Source organism: Myotis yumanensis, unplaced genomic scaffold, assembly GCF_028538775.1.
Source record: "Myotis yumanensis isolate MYYU_CA2020_CCGP unplaced genomic scaffold, mMyoYum1.0.hap1 SCAF_13, whole genome shotgun sequence".
In the NCBI taxonomy this organism is placed as follows: Eukaryota; Metazoa; Chordata; class Mammalia; order Chiroptera; family Vespertilionidae; genus Myotis; species Myotis yumanensis.
The window spans coordinates 584,433-605,227 of record NW_027223764.1 but is presented as its reverse complement, the minus strand read 5'-3'; the positions used below and the strand labels follow the sequence as shown (position 1 = coordinate 605,227).

Here is a 20,795-nt window from a genome sequence, read left to right as displayed (position 1 = left end):
TTACAGGCTCCTCCCAGGCCCAGGCCCCGCTCGGGGCGCGTGCAGGAGGCAACCCATCGATGTGTTTCTCTCACTTGGATGATTCTCTCTGTCTCTCCCTCTGTCTCCCACTCTCTCTAAAACCAATGGGAAAACATCCTGGTGAGGATTCACAAGAACAACAACAACGTTAAATTCATTCTAGAAGCCGGTGGTTTGGGGGTTTTTGTTTTCAGCGGGTGCACGGGCGCCACGTCCTCGCCGCCCCAGAGGCGCTGACAGCAGCCAGGCAGCCTTGCCTTGTCCCGCACTGTCTGTCCGTCCATCGCCGGGGCGGCTGGTTTCAGGGGCCGAGCACGGAGGTTGCTCCCTGTTGTCCAAATGCGAATTTTAAAAGCGTGTTAAACGCTTGGGGGTGACAGTGGCTATGACAGCACAGAGGTTCCAGCATCTGTTCAGGGTGTTGTGGTCAGCACCCAGGGAAGTCTCCTCCGCCACCATCAGTCCTTCCCCCTCCCCTCTCCCACCCCCTTCCCTCTGACAGCCCCTCCCTTGGTGAACGCTGCAGAGCTCTGGCTGGGTATTTCCTCTTTATGGGTAAACAACCGACACCCAGAGCGGCACGGGTCCTGCCCAAGACCAGCCGAGGGGTGAGGCCTGCAGACTAGACCAGCCCGGCCAGGCGAGGCCAGGTGAGGCCCGCGAGACCCGCCAGTCCTGCGGCGGCCCCGCCCTCGGCCACGCAGCCTCCAGCCCGCCAGGTCCTGGTCAGCCCGGGGCGGTGAGGCTCCTGGCAGGAGTCCAGGTGCCATTTGCTCCCCGAGGGTGAGCTCAGAGTCACCTGACCCTGCTCCTCCGGGGCCTGGACAAACCCAGCCACCTGGTCCCGTGCTGTTCCCGCACTGGCTGCGACTGGATTCCTGGCTCTGACCTCCACCTGCCCCCCCCCCCCGCCCCCCACCCCAGTGGAGCTACTTATAGCTCTGTCATCGGGTTCCTGAGCGACTGAAAACAAACAGCCCTCGCCTGGGAGGGACCTGCTGGGAGGCGCCGCCTGCTTTTTGCTCTGTGGTTAGTGTCGGCCTGTGGGTGCAATTCCCAGTCAAGGGCACCCACCTGGGTTGCAGGTTCGATCCTCAGCCGCAGGCAGGGTGCGCGCAGGAGGCAGCCAATTCTCTCTCTCTCTCTCTCTCTTCCCTTCCCTCCCTTCCACTCTCTCTAAAAATCAACGGGAAAAAATATCCTTGAGTGAGGATTAACAACGACAAAACTATCACATTGAAACGAATACAACATAATATTGACTGTAAACTGTAATTAAAAAGAAAATAAACATAGGTCTCATTTTTTGCTGCTTGACACAGTCGCTGCAGGGAAGAAACATCTGCACAGCATATGTTTCAAGGGACCTGGGGTATATGGCATTCTGTTCTTAATATGTTAGCTCCCCTTCTTAGCGCTATGTGTTTTAACCAGGGTCACCTCTCCGAGAAAGGTTGTTTCCCCAGGTGGGGATTTTTCCCTGGAGTTAGGGAGGGAACAAAACCCCTTAACTAAGTGCCAGGCGGGTAGTTAATCACTTTAACTACGAACAATCATGCTTAAGCTACATAATCTTTACTTAGGATAATCTCCTTCAGTTACTTCCTTGTAGCTTAATAGAACAATAGAGTAGTCACCTTGGAATGGAGATAAGAAACGCCCTAACCTTTGGAATAGAATAAATGGATAGGATTAAAATCAAATGGTATAAATACAGATGTAATAGGAGAAATAAAGACAGAACCTGGCTAGAACCTGGCTAGGCTGCTGATCAACTAAACACTGCCTCCGTGTCATTCCTTCTTCGCCGACTCCGTCCACACCTTTGGGAACCCGTGGACCTGCTGGGGTTGGACCCCAACAGTATCCAGCGTCTACAATGTATCAGTACAATATCTAAAACACCACAGCAAACAGCCGGTGTGTGAAGAGGGAGAACAGTGGGTATAAGTAGACACAGAGATAACCCAGACATTTGAACTAGCAAACAAGGACTTAAGGTTACTCTTACAACCACGACAAAAAGAACCTGCAGGAAAAGAGAGCTGTAATGGTGGCAGACACAGGAAATTTCTGGGTGGTACTAGTTTATACAAAGGAGAATACAGGAGAGAGATGGAAACCGGGGGAGGAGGGTGGAAAAGTGCCTTAAGAGATACATCAGCCCAAAGCAACTTGTGGTTCCTGTTGGGATCCTGACTGAAACAAAGCGACCGTAAGAACAAAACAGAAAAAGTGAGACAGTCAGGGATCTATCCGAACACTAAGATAATCTTTCATATTAAGGAATTATTGTGTGTTTTTAGGTGTGGTCATAATATCATGATTATATGCATACAAACAAAGAGTCCTTATGTTTTCAAAATGCATACACTGCTATTACTGATTGAGTGATGGGATGATTTGCTTTAAAACAGCGGTTCTCAACCTGTGGGTCTCGACCCCTTTGGGGGTCGAACGACCCTTTCACAGGGGTCACCTTAGACCATCGGAAAACACATATTTAATTACATATTGTTTTTGTGATTAATCACTATGCTTTCATTATGTTCAATTTGTAACAATGAAAATACATCCTGCATATCAGATATTTACATGACGATTTGTAACAGTAGCAACATTACAGTTATGAAGTAGCAACGAAAATAATTTTATGGTTGGGGGTCACCACAACATGAGGCGCTGTATTAAAGGGTCGCGGCGTGAGGAAGGTTGAGAACCGCTGCTTTAAAACAATATGGAAGTGGGGGAGGGGCAGACCTGAACGGAAAGCAGAGAATGAATGAAAGGCCATGGGCTGCATGTAGTTACTTGTTGAACCCAGTAATGGGTAGACGAGGACTCTTGTAACAGTCTCTCTACTTTGTGCTTGAAAAGCCCATAATAAAGAATTTAAACAGAGAAGGAGGGAGGGTGGGGGAAAGAAAGCGTCCTCGTCTTTAGTGACTGGGGTCCACTCGGGTGCCCGAGCCCACCCCTGCCGGCCCAGGGAGCTGGGAAGGGAATCAGGCCATGCCTTCCTGGGCATGTGTCATGTGATCTGCCAGTGATTTAAGCTGCTTTTTAAAATATATATATATATATTTTTTTATTGATTTCAGAGAGGGAGAGAGAGAGATAGAAACATCAATGATGAGAGAGAATCAATGATCGGCTGCCTCCTGCACACTCCCTGCTGGGGGTCGAGCCCGCAACCCAGGCATGTGCCCTTGACTGGAATCGAACCCGGGACCCTTCGGTCTGCAGCCAAACCAGGTAGGGCTTAAGCTGCTTTTGATTGATTTGCATTTTCCAAACCAAATTTCCTTGTTGAACTTCAGGTGTGGGTCCCAGGCCACCCGTAGGCCTGGAAGGCCAAGGGTTGCTTCCCGGGCCCTCGGTCAGCCCCCCTCTCCGGTCTATGTCGGCTTGGTTCCTAGGACTGTGTGTCTGGCCGCTGCTACCTGGCTTCCACGCGTGAGGACCCCTCCCAGGGGTAACGTCTCAGGTCCCCTTCTTCTAGGACCCGCCATCTGACAAGAAGCCCCGGAGCCAACGACAACATTGGGCACTGCGTTTTCTCTCTCTCTCTCTCTCTCTCCAAGGTTGGAACCAGGCGCTGGCTCCTCCCCCTCCCTCCACTGCTGACCAGCACGTCCCCCGGAATCTTTCCTTCACGCTGACGGAGGAGGAGGCCTTTGTGAGCAGCAGGGACAGGCTGGGGCGGGAGCCGGTGCCGGCGGCGAGGACGCACACCCAGCAAATGCCAGGGGTGAGCTGCCCGCCCGCAGGGCCAGCGATGTCGCCAAACGCTCTTCCCGGAACGGAGCACGCGCCGATCTTGTGACTGACCTGCACCCAGGGCTGTGTCTCATCGCTCTGCTATGAAACAGGAGACGGGGAGTCGCTCTGACGGGTCCCAGCGTGAACCGCGACCAGCGGCCGCAGAAGCGCAGTCCAGGCCTGGGCTCTGCGGGACCGACCGCCAGCCGACACAGAACCTTGTTTTGTTTTGTTTTATTTTTAATCCTCACCCGAGGATGTGTCTTTATTGATTTCAGAGAGAGGAAAAGCGAGCGAGAGAAACATCTGTCGGTTGCCTCCCAGATGTGCCCCAGCCGGGGATCGAACCCACAGCCTAGGGAGGCGCCCTGACAGGGAATCAAACCCTGTCAAGGGATGAAGCGCAACCAACTGAGCCGCCCGACCAGGGCAATACAGACCCATGTTTCTTTTTTTTTTTCTTTTTTTATTTATTTTTTTTAATAATTTTTATTTCTTAAAGTATTACAAAGAGTATTACATATGTCTCCTTTTTTCCCCCCCTTGACATTCCCCTGGCGCCTACCCCCCGCCCCCCCCCCCCCGCCCCGTGTCTTGTGTCCATTGGTTAATCTTATACGCATGCATATAAGTCCTTCAGTTGGTCTCTTAATCCCCCCCCCAACCCTCCCCAGGCTTCCCACTGTAGTTTAACATTCTGTTCAATGTTGCTCTGCTTCTGTATCTACCCCTGTTCATCAGACCATACTGGTCCCCTTTATTTGTCCCAACCTCACTGGAGTAGTCTCAACCTCACCAGGGCCGTCTGAGCCTCACCAGGGCCGTTTCAACCTCACCGGGGTCGTCCCTACCTCACGGGGGCTGTTTCAACCTGACCGGGGTTGTCCCTACCACACCGGGGCTGTTTCAACCTCACCGGGGCCGTCCCTACCTCACGGGGGCCGTTTCAACCTCACCGGGGTCGTCCCTACCTCACGGGGGCCGTTTCAACCTGACCGGGGTCGTCCCTACCACACCGGGGCCGTTTCAACCTCACCGGGGTCGTCCCTACCACACCGGGGCCGTTTCAACCTGACCGGGGTCGTCCCTACCACACCGGGGCCGTTTCAACCTGACCGGGGTTGTCCCTACCACACTGGGGCTGTTTCAACCTGACCGGGGTTGTCCCTACCACAATGGGGCCGTTTCGACCTGACCAGGGTCATCCCTACCTCACGGGGGCCGTTTCAACCTCACCGGGGACAGACCCATGTTTCTTAATCTCACAGAGTCACCCACAAAATCACGTCCCCTCGAAATGAAAACGGGGGCCGCCGTAGACACGACCACACCAGCTTCCCCCACCATCCCCTCTGGTCCTTTCCCACAGAGCGAGCACAGCCTGAGAGGGATCTCGGGGTTTGGTGAGCCTCCCAGGCAGCTCCCCGCCAGGGGCCGGCTCTGGGGGACCCGGACCTTCCACGCGTGTCCCAGACCCCTGACCACCCCAGGTCCCGCCATCCCCATGCCGTATTCAGACACGGGCGTGTGGCTGGGTCTGATCTCTCTCTGACTCCGGCACCACCCCCCTGAGTGCGGCTGGAGCAGGTTCCCCTCTTTAGGTGACACACCCGGGGGCTCCCTCCTCACAGCGGCTCCCACCCGGTCAACGGCAAACAGCACCCCCCCCCCCAACATCTGGGACACCCTGGCAGGTGGCAGCTCTCCTCCGTGGCTCCGGCATCCACGGCGCTGCCCACGACTGAAACACGCACCTGCGTGGGCAGCAGGTAGGATGATGGAAACACCTTCTCCACTAAGGGAGGCCCGGGCCAGGGCCCTGAACTGTCCAGGGGCTCAGAGGCTCGCCCCCTGGCTGGTCTGTAGGGCAGCGGCTCCCTGGTGCCCTCACCAAAGACTGGGAATCGACGACAGCTGCGGTTCCCAGCGCTTCAGGCTGGGCCGGGCCTCCTGCGGTGAGATGGACAAACCGCCCCCCGCCCGCCCCCCTGGGCTCCTTGCAGATCAGAGCCTCGGACCAGGGTCGCATCAGGGTGAGCTGGGTTTCCTGTGCTTGTCCTGGTCCTGGCCCCCACCTCCATCCCCCCCATCCGCCCCCCTTGCCCCCCCCCCCCCCCACGCCAGAGGCTTATTAAGCAACCCCCTCGAGGGCCGTCAGTGCACCTGTCATTGCACCCAGCGCCCCGCCCGAGAAGTCACACGCCTGGGCCAGTGGCATTTGGGGACCTGCCTTTGTCCTTCGCTCTGAAAACGGCTCATTCTTTTTTGTTGTTTTATTATTATTATTATTATTATTATTATTATTATTGATTTCAGAGAGGAAGGGAGAGGGAGAGAGAGATAGAAACATCAATGAGAGAGAATCATGGATCAGCGGCCTCCTGCACGCCCCCCACTGGGGATCGAGCAAACAGCCCAGGCCTGTGCCCTGACCGGGCATCGCACCCTGACCTCCTGGCTCCTAGGTCGACGCTCACCCGCTGAGCCACGCCGGCCGGGGCGGTTCTCTTTCTTATGAGCCGGGATGGGGGTCTCTTTCCTGCCAGGGCCCTGGGCACGTTTAGCATCGTTCGTGGGCCACACACGACGGCCGGCTTAAAGTCAGCTGCTCTATCTGGTCAAACACTCAACTAGCTCACCCCGGAGGGGCCCCGGCGCACTCTGTGCAGATGTCACAGGTCAGACTGCGCGGCGGCGCCTGGAGAGAGAATTCCAGGCTGGCCCTGGCCCGGGTGGCTCAGCGCAGAGCGTCGGCCCGAGCACCGGCGGGTCTCGGGTTCGATTCCCAGTCAAGGGCTGGGTTACAGGTTTGTTCTGGCCCCCGTGGGAGCATGTGCGGGAGGCAACCCTTCGCTGTGTCTCTCTCACATGGATGTTTCTCTCTCGCCTCCCCACTTCCCCTCTCTCTAAAAATCAATGGGAAAAAAATAACCTCAGGTGAGGATTAACAAAAAAAATAAAAAAGACTTCTGGTCTGCATTTCTGTGGAGGAGCATGCTGGCAAACGGGACACACGCACACACACACGCACACATACACGCACACGCTCCACCGTGTGTCACCGGACCGGCTGCAGGATTCTCCCAGAGGTTAGGACCAGCCCTACTTCACTGCGGCCCGGTGGCTCCGTTGTAACCGACCTCCTGTCCGGCTCGGGACCCCCCAGGTTTTGTGAGCTCCCAGGGCAGCGCCCCTTGGCAGCCGCAGCGTCCGAATCGGCAGGGGATGGGCTTGTGGGAGTCTGAGAGGCGCGGTGCAAACCCTCCGTCAACACCAGCAGGAGGTTAAAAATAACCGTTTCCCACAGACTCCTGGCGGTCGGGGCCAGGGGCCTCTCTCAGCTCACCTCCCAGCGAATCCCGGGACTTGAACTTCGCATTTGCACGCACAGGCCCTGGGAGGCCAGGGAACTGCTCAGCCTTATTTCACAGTGAACAGACCAGGGTCTGGACCAAAGGGGCCACCGCCTCCCTGACAGGAAAGAAACATTCAGCCCCTGTGTTTAGAAGGCGACCTGGAGGGGGAGGGAGGCGGTTAGGAGGCTCAGGTGTGCTTCTCTTTTCCCTTCTCACCGAAAAAGAAAGAAAGAGAAATGCACGGATCCCTCTACTCTCAGCAGCCGAACCCTCCCAGCCGTCCCTCCGCGTCTGACTTACCGGGCCCCTGGCTGGGGGGCAGGGAGGCTCTCCGATGCCGGCGCTCCGGGCCGCCCTCGCCCGTCGTCTGCCCGGATCACATGGAAGCTGCTATAAATGTGCACGGGCTGGTGGCTGGGACGCCGGCCTGGGAGGCAGCAGCCGCCAGCAATCTGACCCCGGCCTGGCCTGGCCTGGCGGCGGCTTTCCAGAAAGCTCTGCCCGAGGGAGGAGGACGGGGCAGCGTGTGCAGGTCCCGAACTGCCCGGGCTGCTCCTCTCCTCCAGGTTTGTTTGAGATCCAAAGCCAGTTCCGACCGCCGTCGGCTGCAGTATCATCGACTTGAGGCTGTTCTACATGTTGGGGGCGGATGAGCCACTTTTCAAAACAAAGCAGACTTATGAGGAAGAAGAAGAAGAAGGAGAAGAGGAAGAAGAAGGAGAAGAAGGAGGAGGAGGAGGAGGAGGAGGAGATGAAGGGCTATAGAATCAGAAGGGCTCCGAGGAAACAGAGACCGATCCTCATCAGCTTCTACAGACCTCACACAACCAAGCTGTCCTTTCCGAGATGTGGGTGTGCCCCGAGGAGGGAGAAGGAGCAGGACCTCAGGGCTCAGGGGAGGAAGGGGCGGCCAGGCGGCAGGAAAGCGGTAACTGTCGCGAAGGATGTGGATCTCTTTACACACCAACACTGAAAACTCTCCAAGATGCGTCATTAAATGGGACAAAACACGGAAGGTTCAGAACGGTGTGTATCAGATGCTACCTTTGTGTAAAAAAGAAAAAGAGGAGGGCCCGGCCGCGTGGCTCCGTGGTTGAGCTTTGACCTATGAGCCAAGAGGTCAGGGTTCCAGTCCCTTTCAGGGCACAGGCCCGGGTTACGGGCTCATCCCCAGTGGGGGGCGTGCAAGAGGCAGCCAACCCATGGTTCTCTCTCATCACTGATGCTTCTCTCTCTCTCTCCCTCTCCATTCCTTTCTGAAATTAATAAAATATATATATATTTTAAAATGTCAGTGAACAGGGGCGGGGCCATGTGAACACACCTGGGAAGTCACGTGGAGATGGAGGATGGATCACGTGAAGTTTGATGGGGTGAGGCCAGGAGCCCCCTGAAGCTGAAGGGGCAGGAAGGACCCGCCCTGGAGCCCCCAGGGGAGCACAGCCGCCGACACCCTGATTTCAGGTTCTGGCCCCAGAATGGGGGAGCACATGTTCCTGTGGGTTGAGGCCAGTCTGCAGTCATCGGAGCAGCAGCCCCAGGACACGGACCCTCCTTGCTCCTCCTTTAGGGGCTTGGACTGGGTTCTGGGAGCAGCTGAGCCCCATGCCCCGGCAGGGGGACCCTGAGACCTCTCACTGCAGGGCTCACAGGGGGTTCATCCCTGTGTCTGTGCCTGGCCCTGGTTCCCGCTCCCCGGGGGGCTCCTGGGCAGCGACAGTGCAGGGGGCACACCAGGCAGGGTGCTCGGTGGGAAGCGCAGGCCACGTGGCTCAGGGACACCCCGCAGCTCATCCCCAATGTGGGGGGGGGGGGCGCGGTGTGCAGGAGGCAACCAATCACCAATCGATGCTCCTGTCATTATTGATGTTTCCCTCTCCCTCTCTGAAATCAACAAAAATATATTTTTAAAAAGGGATGGGCAAGTGGGTAGGTACTTTCACAATCAGTGACCAGTTTCTCACTGTTGAGGAGGGAGCCATGAAGGTGGAAGAGGGGAAGCTAGGAAAGCCCAGGGGCGCTGGAGAGCAAGTGCAGGCGTTGGTGGGAATCATGTCCCATCTACCATCCGTCCAGCCAGCGAAGCAGGAGGCCGTCCTGAGACCCAGGTGAGCGGGTAGAGTGGGTGTCGGCGCCAGGCCGCCATGAATAGCAGCCGTGGTGCAGAAAGTGAACTCTTTGCAGGCTTGTGTGCTCATGCTGTTCCTGTGAGAAAATGTGTTCTCGGCGCCAGAGAGAACTTTGGGAAAACAGCATTTGCAGTAAAAGCCGAAATGCACGGGATGGAATTTATACATTTGTCTTTGAAACGATACTGCATATGATCCCACCTGTGCCGCGTATTTTTGAATGTGTTAGCTTGAGAGCCCACCACATGGTGCCGACACGCAGCTAGAAGGGGCGCTGCGTGCCCAGGACGTGCCAGACCGTGGCCGGGTGCTGGGCGCCACGGCCCCCCGGAAGCCGCGTGGGGTGGGCGCGGGGACCGGCGTGAGCGCGCGGGTCTCGGTCCGCAGAGGGCGGGCAGAGGGCGGGCAGAGGGCGGGCCGAGGACTTGCGGCCGCTGTGGTCCCCTGAGTTGCCTCGAGGGGCGCTCTGCCCCCGCGCGCCGCTCCGGCCGCTGCAGTGCCGGCCTCCGGCCATGGGGGGCGCTGTGCGCCGGCGGCCCCGGCCGACCCGCGGGGAGCGCGCTCGCGGCTCCGGGTTTCAGTTTCTGGCGCGAACTTCCGCCCGAGGTGGCGGCGCGGCGATGTCGGGGGACAGCAGCGGGCGGCGGCCGGAGGGCCGCGGCCGGGCCCGCGAGCCGCACCGGGGGCGCCCCCGCTCCCGCTCCCGCTCCCGCTCCCCCCTGGGGTCCCGCCGCGGCGCCGCGCCCGCGCGCAGGGAGGCCCCCGAGCGCCCGAGCCTGGAGGACGGGGAGCCGTCGGACTCGGGGGACGAGCTGCTGGACCCCGCGAGCCTGGAGGCGGAGACGGACCACGGCCTGTGCCGCCAGATCCGCCACCAGTACCGGGCGCTCATCAACTCCGTGCAGCGTAAGGCGGGGGTCGGGGCGGGGGCGCGGGGTGCAGGCGGGGCGGCTGCTCCGCGGCGCCTCGGGCGGCTCCCCAAGGGCCCCCCGCATCCCTGGTCTCCCTCGGACCGCACGACCTTGCGGGGGCGGGTCCCCCGGCGGGACGGCACCCGGGGCAGCCCGGAGAGCTGTCCCCTGCGCGGGTCCCTGCGCGGCGTGGCCGGGGGCTCCTGGGACTCCCCAAGTTCGGGAACCGCCCGGCCCGCGCTGCGCCCCGGCTGCGGGCGCGGGTGGAGGGAGCCGCCTCCCGGAGTCCCCGTCGCCTGGGGCGCGGCCTTCGCCAAGCTCCTGGGCGCCTTTTGGTTCCGAAGATGAGGGCGCGGGAGGCGGGGGGCGCGCGCGGGGCGGGCGCGCGGGCGTGGGGAGGGCCAGCCCCTCCCAGTGTGTGTGTCTTTGGAACAGAGAACCGGGAGGACATCCTGAACGCCAGCGACCGGCTGACCGAGGTGCTGGAGGAGGCCAACACCCTGTTCAATGGAGGTGGTTCCTGTGTTTGTTTCCGATGCGTCTTTCCTGCCCTTTGCTTTCCCTGTGGCCGCCCTTCGTGGCAGATGCTCGGGAGCGTCCCCCTTCGGTCTACATCGGAGCCGCGGTGCTGACATCACACCGTCCCGGAACCAGTCTGCAGCGCCTCTCACTCGTGGCCCCATGCGCAGGCTCCCCCGAAATACGGGGGAAATGACCCGTAAACACAGAAGCGGGGGTCGCCAGGCCCCCAGCCCAGGAGCGTCCAGGAAGGGGTGATGCCAATGGCAGGGACTGGGGAGCAGGGGGGGGGGCAGTTCTGTTTGAACTCGGCCGCGGGCATCTCCCCGGACTTCCTTCCGCTCGGCCTTTACTGTTCGGAGCATCTTTCCACGTCCTTGTCCCTGTGGGCCCGGAACCCAGCCCTCAGCCCTGCTGCCCTCGGAGGCCGCTCCCCTCCTCACCCCAAGTTCATCCTCAGCCTCCCTCCCACTCCCCTCTCATCTCCTTTTATTTAAATCTCTCGCTGTAGCTTCTATTTTTTAAAAAGATGTATTTTTATTGATTTCAGAGAGGAAGGGAGAGAGAGATAGAAACATCAACGATGAGAGAGAATCATGGATCGGCTGCCTTTTGCACACCCCCCACTGGGGATCCAGCCGCAACCCAGGCGTGTGCCCCCACGGGGAATTGAACCCTGACCTCCTGGTTCCTGGGTGGATTCTCAACCACTGAGCCGCCCGGCCAGGCAGGCAGTAGCTTATCTTTAGTTCCATGTCCGAGGTCCCATCTTTTTGGATCGTCCGTCCTCAGAGGGCACTGCCTTGCCGCCTGCAGGTGGGGCCTGGGCTGCCCGGCCCTCACACTGTTTCAGCCCAGGCTCCTTGACCAGTAGCGATTGCCAGTCAGCGCGCAGCGGGCCCAGTCAGCGCACAGCGGGCCCAGTCAGCGCACAGCAGGCCCAGTCAGCGCACAGCGGGCCCAGTCAGCGCACAGCGGGCCCAGTCAGCGCACAGCGGGCCCAGTCAGCGCACAGCGGGCCCAGTCAGCGCACAGCGGGCCCAGTCAGCGCACAGCGGGCCCAGTCAGCCCTCTGTGAAGACGGAGGTTTTGTTAGTTGGCGGTTACGAAAGGTGGTGGTCGGTTCCCGGGAGTAGAAGTGGAGGCGGCTGGCTCTAGGGAGACTGGTCGGCTCTGCTTGCAGAGTGTGGTGAGCTGGGCGGGAGCCAGCGTTTCCAGCGAGACGGGTGGTTGGCCGGGAAGGGCGAGTGATGGCTGGAAACACAGGGGCCACGGCAGACGGTGTAACGCGTGTCTCTCTCCTGAACAGTGTCCCGAGCCAGGGAAGCCGTCCTGGACGCCCACTTTCTTGTTTTGGCCTCAGATCTGGGCAAAGAGAAGGCCAAGCAGCTGCGTTCTGATCTGAACTCGTTTGATATGTTAAGATACGTGGAAACTCTCGTAAGTTCAAAGCGACAGAATCTTTAAAAGAAAAGTTTCGTCATCCAGTTGTCTGCTCTGCCATGTCCATATGCAAATAGCTGTCACTCCACTGTTCCTTCCTGGGGGCTCAGAGTTCTGGCAAGAGACTCACCCAGGTAGACGGGTGGCAGGAGAGCTGAGGGGGCCGTCGGAGCTCGGAGCAGCTGGGATCGCAGCTTCCGAGGCTCCGGGGCTGTGGACGTACAAACGGCCGCGCTGTTTCCTCGTCAAGTTCCTAGTTTGTTCTGGGTGACGGGGACCTTTGCCCAGGACGGCAGGGGCAGGCTCGCCGGCGACCAGTCAGGGCTGGTGGGCGGGTGTGTGAGTCAGTCTGAGAATATGCTATTTCAGAACCATATGAATATGATTGGGTTCTTTTTCTTTTTTTTTTTTTTCCTGTTGTTTTATTTATTTATTTATTTATTTTGCCTCTTAATGGGTTTGAGTGGTGGTTGTTACCTGAAATTGTGCGGCTTCTCGGTGATGGGTTTGCCCTGACACCATAGTGCGACCTTTTCCCTCCTGTTGTCTTTTTTATTCTACTCTGTGCTCACCTCTGCCCTCAGGTCTCTGCTGGGTCGGCAGCCTTCCGACTGGATGTTTGTTAAATGTGATTTAATACCATGAGATCTGACCAGATAAATTCATTATTTTGTAAAGGTATGAGGTGTTTGTTGTTCTTAAAACCTTAGAATTCTTTAAAAATTTAAATTACTTAAATTTCAAATCGTACATTTTTCTCTGTTCTTAAAAAAACCTTTTTATTTTGAAGTTAGTGCGTTTTTTAAAAGGCACATTCACGTACCGCTCAGCAGAGTGACCTGATATTGGGTCATCTTTTTAAAACTTACTTTTATTTATCAGGCTAAAGCTCTGTACTTTAAATAACCTATCAAAGTAAGTTCCAGAAGTCTGAAAGCATTCCATATAAAACCCTAAATTAATAGCTGTCCAGCGTCCATGTGGGGAAGACCTCTCCAAGTAGGATGCCAAGTACAGAGCCGATAAATGATAAAGAAAAGGCAGTGCATTGGACCAGGCAGGAGTGGGACATCCCCTACAAGTGGGCGGCGGCCAGGGGTGGAGGGGCAGCCGGAGGAGGTGGGGGGGGGGGGGGGGGAGGGGGGGGGGGAGGGGGCAGGAGATGCAGGGCTGACGGGCTCTCTGACCTGCTTCCAGCAGCCGCTTTCCCCCGAGTGGGGTTGCCTTCCTGGGGTTACGCTCTCGGAGGACTTGGATGATTGCTCTGTGTGTGTGACCATTTTAGTCGATAACCTCTGGACACTTTGTAATCGTATAATGTAACGACCACGTGCTCTCCTAGCAGAGAGAGTGTCGCCTTTTCTGCGAGCTCCTCTGAGAGAGGACGCACTCCCGCCAGCTCCCCAGGAAGGCGGCTGCCAGCAGGGCCACCCTCCTCCGTGCCCGCGGCCCCTGGGTGCTGAGGAGGGGCTCAGGGGCCTGGCCTCTGGGTGCTGAGACCACTGAGCAGGGGCCAGGGGTCAGCTAAAAATGAAAATCCCAACGCAGCTCAGCTTCCCTGTTGTCTTGGAGCGTGTGGTTGGGGCGTGATTGCGTGTTTTATGCTGGCACAGCCTAACTAGTATTTTACTAGCATTTTACACATGAGCTGCGTGTGCCCCTACGCCCACAGCCTGCGTGGGCCAGAGCCGGGTCCCGTCTGGCTCCGGGGCCGTTTGGGGCCTGGACCAGGGAGGATGTAGCTGCATCCCTGGCCTCCACCCACTCGATGCTGGGAGAACCCCGCACCCAGCTGTGGCACCCACAGATGTCTCCACAGCTCGCTCTCTCCCGACAGTCCTCGGTGCACTGAGGACTACCTTCTGCCCATAGCAGGTGCTTTTAAAATGGGAATTTATCAATAAAGTGATCTTGGTAATAGAAATGCAGCCGGCGCGTCTGCACACGGACACAGCCGGTGCCTGTGGCCTGTTACCGCCGAGAGAGGATGGCTCAGTGTGGTGAACGGTTGCTGGGGCTTCACTGGGTTTTTCCCTTGTTTCGTAGCTGACACACATGGGCGTGAACCCGCTGGAAGCCGAAGAGCTGGTCCGCGAGGACGACAGCCCGGACTTTGAGTTCATAGTCTACGACTCCTGGCGAATATCAGGGAAAACGGCAGAAAACACCTTTAATAAAACCCACACGTTCCACTTCCTGTAAGGCTCCTACCCCCCGGGCCACCATTTGTAAACCGCACGTCGTGTTTGAGTGTAGGCACAGAGGGACCGAACTGGTTTAAGAGCCCATGATGTGGGATTATCTGAGGCAGGAAAGGCTGAGGGCAGGCCCTCCTGGTGGTGAGGGAGCCTCGAGTCCCTGCGTCCGGTCGCTTTGTCTCATCCGTAAAGTCCGTGCCCCTCGCACCACGAGACGAACACGTGTGAAGTGCGTGTGTCACGCTCCCGCCCGGATGCTTGCTCTCCTGCGTTTGAAGGCTGTTTGAGTCACTGCCATGGGACCTGCCCAGTTTGGTTTTGGAGTTTCTCTCCCCAAACGCACTCATTTCTGTCCTAACTTCCTGCTCAGCCGATGGGGAAGCGCAGACTCCGAGGGCTCTTTGGTGAGGCCGAGTGCAGAGGGTGGGCCTTGTCCCAGAGCACCTTCTCCAGGCCCATCGTGTCTTCCTCATGAGGCGCGGCCGGGCGTCCGTGCGTCGTGAGCCCCCTCAGAACCTCGAGACTGGCCCTGGCTGGTTTTGGTGTCTCGGGGGGGCTGAGGGGCCCGTGTGGGTCTGTGTGGGGACAGGTTCCTGCCTAACAGGCCTCGGGGCCGGGGGCCCGACCCCTTTCTCTGCTCGGGCGCAAAGGTCAGGCCTCTGCACTGTGGGGTGGACCCGGGTCTTTCTTTGGCTGCTGCGGGCTGGGCTCTGTCAGATCCCAGGTGGATGGCTGGCCTTTGGCAGCGACCCCTTTACTCACCAGCCGGCCTGTGACCCTGTGCCCGCGATGGCTCCTCCCTGGGTTCCCCTCCCCCCCCGCCCCCCCAGCTGGCGAGGCTTGTTCTCCCTCAGGCCCCAACCTGGGAGCCTCCGGTAGCTGCTCCAGCGGAGCTGTTGAGTGCAGGCCAGGCGGCCCCGCTCGGGGTGGTGCTCCAGGCTGCACGTGGGACCTACAGGGCACAGGACACACCTGCCTACACTGTGTCCTTTTGTTGCTCAAGTGTAGGGGCCACAGGGGTCTGAATTCCTGGGGCTTGGCCTCTGCGTGCTGCACCTATCGCTGTGGCTTCCGTCTGCACTGGGCCTTCTGGGAGGGAGCGGGGCAGGGAGCCAGGGTCTCTGCTGGAGCCATGGGCCTCCCGCACACCTGTCCGAAGGCTGGTACCCACGGAGCCGCTTCTGAGAGCACCTTTTCCGTTAGGTTGGGCTCCATCCAGGGCGAGTGCCCTGTGCCGAAGCCGCGCGCCGAGCGCCCCAGGAGGATCTGTGCGCTGGAGAAGGAGCGGGAAATGCCTGTCCAGGTTTGTAAAGCACCTGACGTGGGAACAGCCACGAGTGCGGTGGACGTGCAGTTTGGCCATCTTGTCGAGGCGTTAGGGTCTGGAATCACTTAAATAGTCGTGTTATTTGAGTCTTTAAACTTTTTATTGGATTGACCATTGGTCTTAGTCTTAATGCATCCAGTACTTGGGGTCAGTTCTAAGCCCGGGTTTCTCAACCTCCCGATACCACGCGTGGGGTGGAAGTTCTTGTTCGAGGCTCGGTCTGGTGCCTGTGGGATGTTCAGCAGCATCCTTGGCCGTCTCCCACTGGATGTCAGGAGCAGCTTTCCTCCCCACCCAGGGGGGCAGCCACATATTGGCCATGTCCCCAGAGGCCAAACCACACCCAGGTGTGAGCGCTGTTGTAAAGTACCCTTTTGCGTTTTGCTGTTTTATGCTCGACCTGAAGGTGGCTGGTTTGGTCATGTGACTCCTGTGTGAAGAATTCCTAGGGAATGTTCCTGAAAAGCACTGCTAGCCGGGAGAGACCTAGAGGAGGTGCCTGGGGAAGAGCAGGAGGTTCGCTGTGCGTCAGTCGGCTTGATGACAACTTTATATTTTCAGCTAAAAAGAATGGAAGAGTCTCAGCAAGAAGCCACAGAAAAAGAAGTAGAACGGATCTTAGGGTTGTTGCAGACATACTTCCGAGAAGATCGTAAGTATGACGCCAAGTTCCAGATGGAGCAGTCTACTTGCTAGATGTGTCCCATCCCACCTCTCCCTCCCCGGAGGCAGCCACCTGTAACGTGCTGGGTAGATTCGCAGATGGTCTCAGAGCTATGCCAGTCCTATGAATAGGCACATAGTAGGGTGTTTTGTGGGGTTTTCAAAGCTGATCACAGTGCACACATTCTTCTGCAGCATGACTTCCGTGTGGACACTTTCCTCTCAGTGGGTGGGGTCCCTTTATTCTTGTCGGTGACCCCCACTCTACGGCTGCATCATAGACCCACTGACAGCCCCTCTGCGGCAGGCGAGTGAGGCCTTATAGCCCTTCACTCCCCGTAAGCTGCGGGAGAAGCTTGGCCTGCCTTTGTCCACAGGTGCTCATATTTTTAGGACAGTTTTGGGGGGCGGGGGGGCCAGGGGCCATGCCTGGTTTTAATAGATTTGCCAAACTGCCCCCCTGAAGGGTCGTATCTGTTCGCACTCCCACGGCAGGGGGTGCCCGTCCTTCCTCGGGCTTAGTGGTGAGCAGCAGCCACGCCCCGTCCTGAAGAATTTCTCCTCTGTCTGTAGCCGACACGCCTATGTCCTTCTTTGACTTTGTGGTCGACCCACATTCTTTCCCTCGAACGGTGGAAAACATCTTTCATGTCTCCTTCATCGTAAGGGTAAGAATTATTTCTCTAATTGCTTTTATGAGCTTTTAAAAAATAAATAATAAAAACTGTGGAGGGAGCTGGCAGAGGAGTGGGTACTAACCAGTGTGAATGTAGACCCATTGTCGCAAAATAGGAACTGACCTGGAGGCAGAAGCACCGGCTAAACCGAGTTCATAATTTAGGTGCTTGCTTTCCCGTTTAGAATTTTAGTGAAAGGATTGGCAAAATGTGAACATGGAACTATGAGTTCGATAGCACTGTGGTATCCACGGGACATGCCCTGCGTTCGATAGCTGTCGTGTTAGTAGAATCTCCCTGTTCTCAAGGAGCATCAGGGCCACGTGGTCTATCACGTACTCTCATAAAAACTGATAATATAATATGCGAGGTGGGCCAAAGGAGGCTCACAGCCGTGGAACCCTGGATTAGTATTTATTGTATTTTCCACGTAAACCACTGTCAGCCTGCTTTGACCCACCCCGTGTCTACAGAGAGTGATAAAGCAGGTGTGCAGCACGTGGAGGAGGGCGTACAGTGGTCTTGTAGCTCTAAGCCGGAAGTTGCTTTAAAGGAGGTAAAGTGCTAAGGAGCTTGCTTAGACTGTGTCTCACCGGATTGCTTTCCAGCACATGTAAGAGGAAAGTGATCTTAACCTGAGACAAAAATCTTGCATTGACCAAAGTTTTCCCAGAAATGGTAACAGGCATATTTTGTCAATGGTACATTATAGAATTATGCATGATAAAATGTGAGTATGCAAAAAAACGCTTGTATCGGTTAAGGAGGAAGACAGTTTAGTCCTCGAGATCCTGGGGCGAGGCGTGTCGAGTAGGAAAGCTGTGAGAGACCCGGGAGGCGTGTAAAGAAAAACGTTCAGGTCTTGTCCATGTAATCGCCCCACTGTTGTCACAGTTTCATTGTCTGAGATACAAAACTTTCTGAATAACTTTTTAATCCAGTGGTTATAGGATCTAAATTGTAGTCTTCTAAAATCATTTTTTTGGTGTGTTTTAGGATGGTTTTGCAAGAATAAAACTTGACCAAGACCGACTGCCAATAATAGGTAAATGATCCTATGTTCAGGAAAATTAGTTTTAGAGAAAATTTATTTGGTACTAGAGTTTATGTATTTTACTAAATGTGAGTGAGTTTTCACTTTAGGAAACAAACTCTTGTAATGCTGTATCTTTCTCAACCAACTGAAAATGTGGCCATAGTTTAAAACAATGGATTCATCTCTATCATTGATTTGGTTCAACATCTGCTGTCAAGATGAACAAGAAATCATATAATTTCCCTCAAATTTTAAGTTAGAAAGTTGGTCATTGCCAATATTTTTGTAGTTTTCTTCCGATTTTCTCCTAATGCCAGCGCCTTCGCTCCCTGAGAGAATCTTTGCTTCTTAGTTGAGTAATTGCTCCTGGTAAGAACTCGTAGAGAGTGAAGACCGCCAGGGCGCAGCTCCGTGGTTGCTACGCAGAGATGCAAGGTTTCCAAGTGGTAGAATGTGTTACTCGACTACATTTTTTTAATGAAAACAAATGGATGACTTGCTACTATAATAACATTACAACTCAGTGATGCATGAAGTCCCAATATCTAGGTAGAATTGGAATCGTCTTCTCGATACAGGTTTCATTCCAGTTATTTGTCAGTTCCTGTTTAGCTTACCTCTTCTGAGTGGATAACCTTTGAAAACTTTTGTCTTTCAAACAGAGCCTGTTAATATTAATGAGGAAAGTGAGGGCATTGACCAAAACACCCAAATCAGGAATCAAGGGATTATAGCTTTGAGTTACCGCGACTGGGAGGTAAAGCTCCGCCCATGCCCACAGGTGGTCCCGCCCTCCCTGGACCTTGTTCGTAAGCCCGTGCCCACCTGTTCTTTGCTCTGCAGGAGATCGTGCGGACCTTTGAGATCTCGGAGCCCGTGATCGTCTCCGGCCCGAGCCGGCAGAGCCTGAGTGCCGACGGCAGCTGAAGGTAAGGCTCTGGGGGCAACCGAGGCTTTTAGCAAACGCTCCAGGCGTCTGACCATCCCGCGGGGCATATTCTGGGCAAGTGTGGGTCTTGCCGCCCGTTGCCTCCCTTGTTGGGGACAAAGGCTGGGCAGGCCCTGTGGTTGATCCCCTCTTTGGTAGGCAGTCGGTAGAGGCAGAGCAGCTAGGTCCTGGCGTGGCTTTTTTAACTCCTAGCATGACCCATCAGTACGTAAGTGAATATGGAAGCCTCCCATCGGTTTGGTTCAGTGTCCCGTTAGATTTGCTTACTTTGTGGGTACAAAGGAGAAAAGGAGGATCCCCTCAAAATGAAGTTAGGAAATGGCCATTTCTCAAACGAGCGATGCTGTGAGGGAACTCTGCCTTTCTACGAAGGAGCGCATTGCTGCAAGGAAGGCTCAGTGGTGATCTGGCTTCTGCAAGCAGCTGTGGGGGGCCTGGGAGACCGGGACTCGGCTGGCTCTGCCCCTTTATGGTGGCGGGCAATTCACCTGCTCACGCTCGGCCACATTTGCCTGACAGATCTATGAATCTCCATAAAACGGGGAGGCGTCTTTTTCTAGCTGAAGTATTCTATGATTTTGAGAGTTAAAATGTAAACTCTTCACAAGTGCCTCAATTAATTGAGCTGCTTTTGTTCTGGGGTCCTGAGGGAGAGGGGAGGAGTATTGACATAAGGTAGGTGTGTGATGGGTGAACTGGGCCTATGCACTGAGGAGGGCTAGCTGTTAGGTTGCATTCTTGTATATTAAGTCAACTTTTGATTTCTAAACTGTTAACCAGCTATTTCCCCTCCTCCCTTTTAGGACTCTAATGGATAGTGAAATCCAGAAAGGAAAGCAGCATGTGTTGTATATATTGTATGATTGAACGTTTTTAAAGGCAGATTGTTTTTAGTAAACTGTAGCTTTTGATAGTGTATCGATTTGTCATGGTTGTCTTTGATTAAAGGAGATGCACTGCCATGTTCACAAATAGTTGTAGTTGCTCTTTGTTCTGTTGTCAGGAGAGTGGCTTCTCTCCAGTCCGGTCCCACAGGAAGTTTCAGACCGGCTGGTAGTGGCCTGCACATCATGATGGTCCTTGTTACGTCCCTGGCTGTGCAGTCAGCTCGTCGGCTCCACACGTAACAGGTTGTACCACATGAAATAGTCTTTGTGCCAAAACGTGGTCAAGTATCAGCAATGTCACGTGACTCAGCCCATGACTTACACACAAGCAGCTCCTCGGTCCTTGCCAAGCCAGGCTGGACCACCTTCCCAGCCAGCCAGCTGTGGGTCCGTCTCGCCAGTCCTCTGTCCCCGAGGCTGCTGGCCGCTAGAGGGGACCACACCCAGGCGGATGCAGGCTGCTCCCAGGGCCTGGTCTTTGCTGGGCTTTCGGGTCTGTGCCCAGTGCTCTGAGTCCCTAGTGGGCTCCTTTTCCCATTCCCGCGTTCTACATCGGCCCTTGCTCACTCCTTCCCTCGCGTCAGAGCTGGAGGGCCTGTCTGTGGAAGGCTCGGGTCGAGCTCCCCTGCCTCCTCGTCTCCCCCTGCCAGTCATCCCCCTCCCCCTCCACACCTCGTGCTTTCCCCTCCACCATCTCATCTCATCTCATCTCAGCAAGAGGCCGGGACCGTGGTTCCTGTCCTGTCTCCTCTAAGTAGGACCCCTTGCAGAAGCGTCCAGTCCTGACCTTGGCCGTTCAGCACCTCCTTTCCACCGCTCTGCTGAGGCTGGTCTATGCGATTTACTGGCGATTCCTTTCCAGCCAAGATCCAGTGAGCACACGCTGAAAATGTGCTTCTGGAAAACTACATCCTCGT

At 56.1% G+C, this 20,795-nt stretch overlaps 2 protein-coding genes across 4 annotated transcripts in view; one reads left to right on the top strand and one right to left on the bottom strand.

Moving 5' to 3' along the window:
• The window catches only part of TACC2 (transforming acidic coiled-coil containing protein 2), a 99,451-nt gene extending 91,956 nt beyond the window's left edge, over window positions 1-7,495 (bottom strand). For both annotated transcript variants that reach the window (XM_070432008.1, XM_070432007.1), the window contains exon 1: window positions 7,440-7,495. The gene's annotated coding sequence lies outside the window, so the exon portion shown is untranslated. The remainder of the gene's footprint in view (window positions 1-7,439) is intronic.
• Window positions 7,496-9,862: 2,367 nt separating this feature from the next.
• Window positions 9,863-19,963, top strand: NSMCE4A (NSE4 homolog A, SMC5-SMC6 complex component). Of its 2 annotated transcripts, none has more exons than XM_070432016.1 (11): window positions 9,863-10,174; window positions 10,615-10,692; window positions 12,008-12,138; window positions 14,188-14,339; window positions 15,543-15,642; window positions 16,228-16,318; window positions 16,903-16,997; window positions 18,003-18,051; window positions 18,705-18,799; window positions 18,886-18,971; window positions 19,795-19,963. In XM_070432016.1, exons 1-10 carry the CDS (start codon window positions 9,889-9,891, stop codon window positions 18,967-18,969), a joined length of 1,161 nt encoding a protein of 386 aa, XP_070288117.1. In that variant the 5' UTR covers window positions 9,863-9,888; the 3' UTR covers window positions 18,970-18,971; window positions 19,795-19,963. The 2 variants fall into 2 exon arrangements, with proteins under 2 accessions (XP_070288117.1, XP_070288116.1); XM_070432015.1 differs by having other exon boundaries at window positions 10,615-10,695.
• The last annotated feature ends 832 nt before the right edge of the window (window positions 19,964-20,795 follow it).

What these genes read in the sequence shown, in the direction of transcription:
- NSMCE4A (XM_070432015.1), top strand. Translation starts at nt 9,889, where the DNA reads ATGTCGGGGGACAGCAGCGGGCGGCGGCCGGAGGGCCGCGGCCGGGCC. An exon ending in ACCCACACGTTCCACTTCCT is followed by an intron (nt 14,340 to 15,542) that starts GTAAGGCTCCTA and finishes CTTTTCCGTTAG; the next exon opens with GTTGGGCTCCATCCAGGGCG. An exon ending in TGAGTTACCGCGACTGGGAG is followed by an intron (nt 18,800 to 18,885) that starts GTAAAGCTCCGC and finishes TTTGCTCTGCAG; the next exon opens with GAGATCGTGCGGACCTTTGA.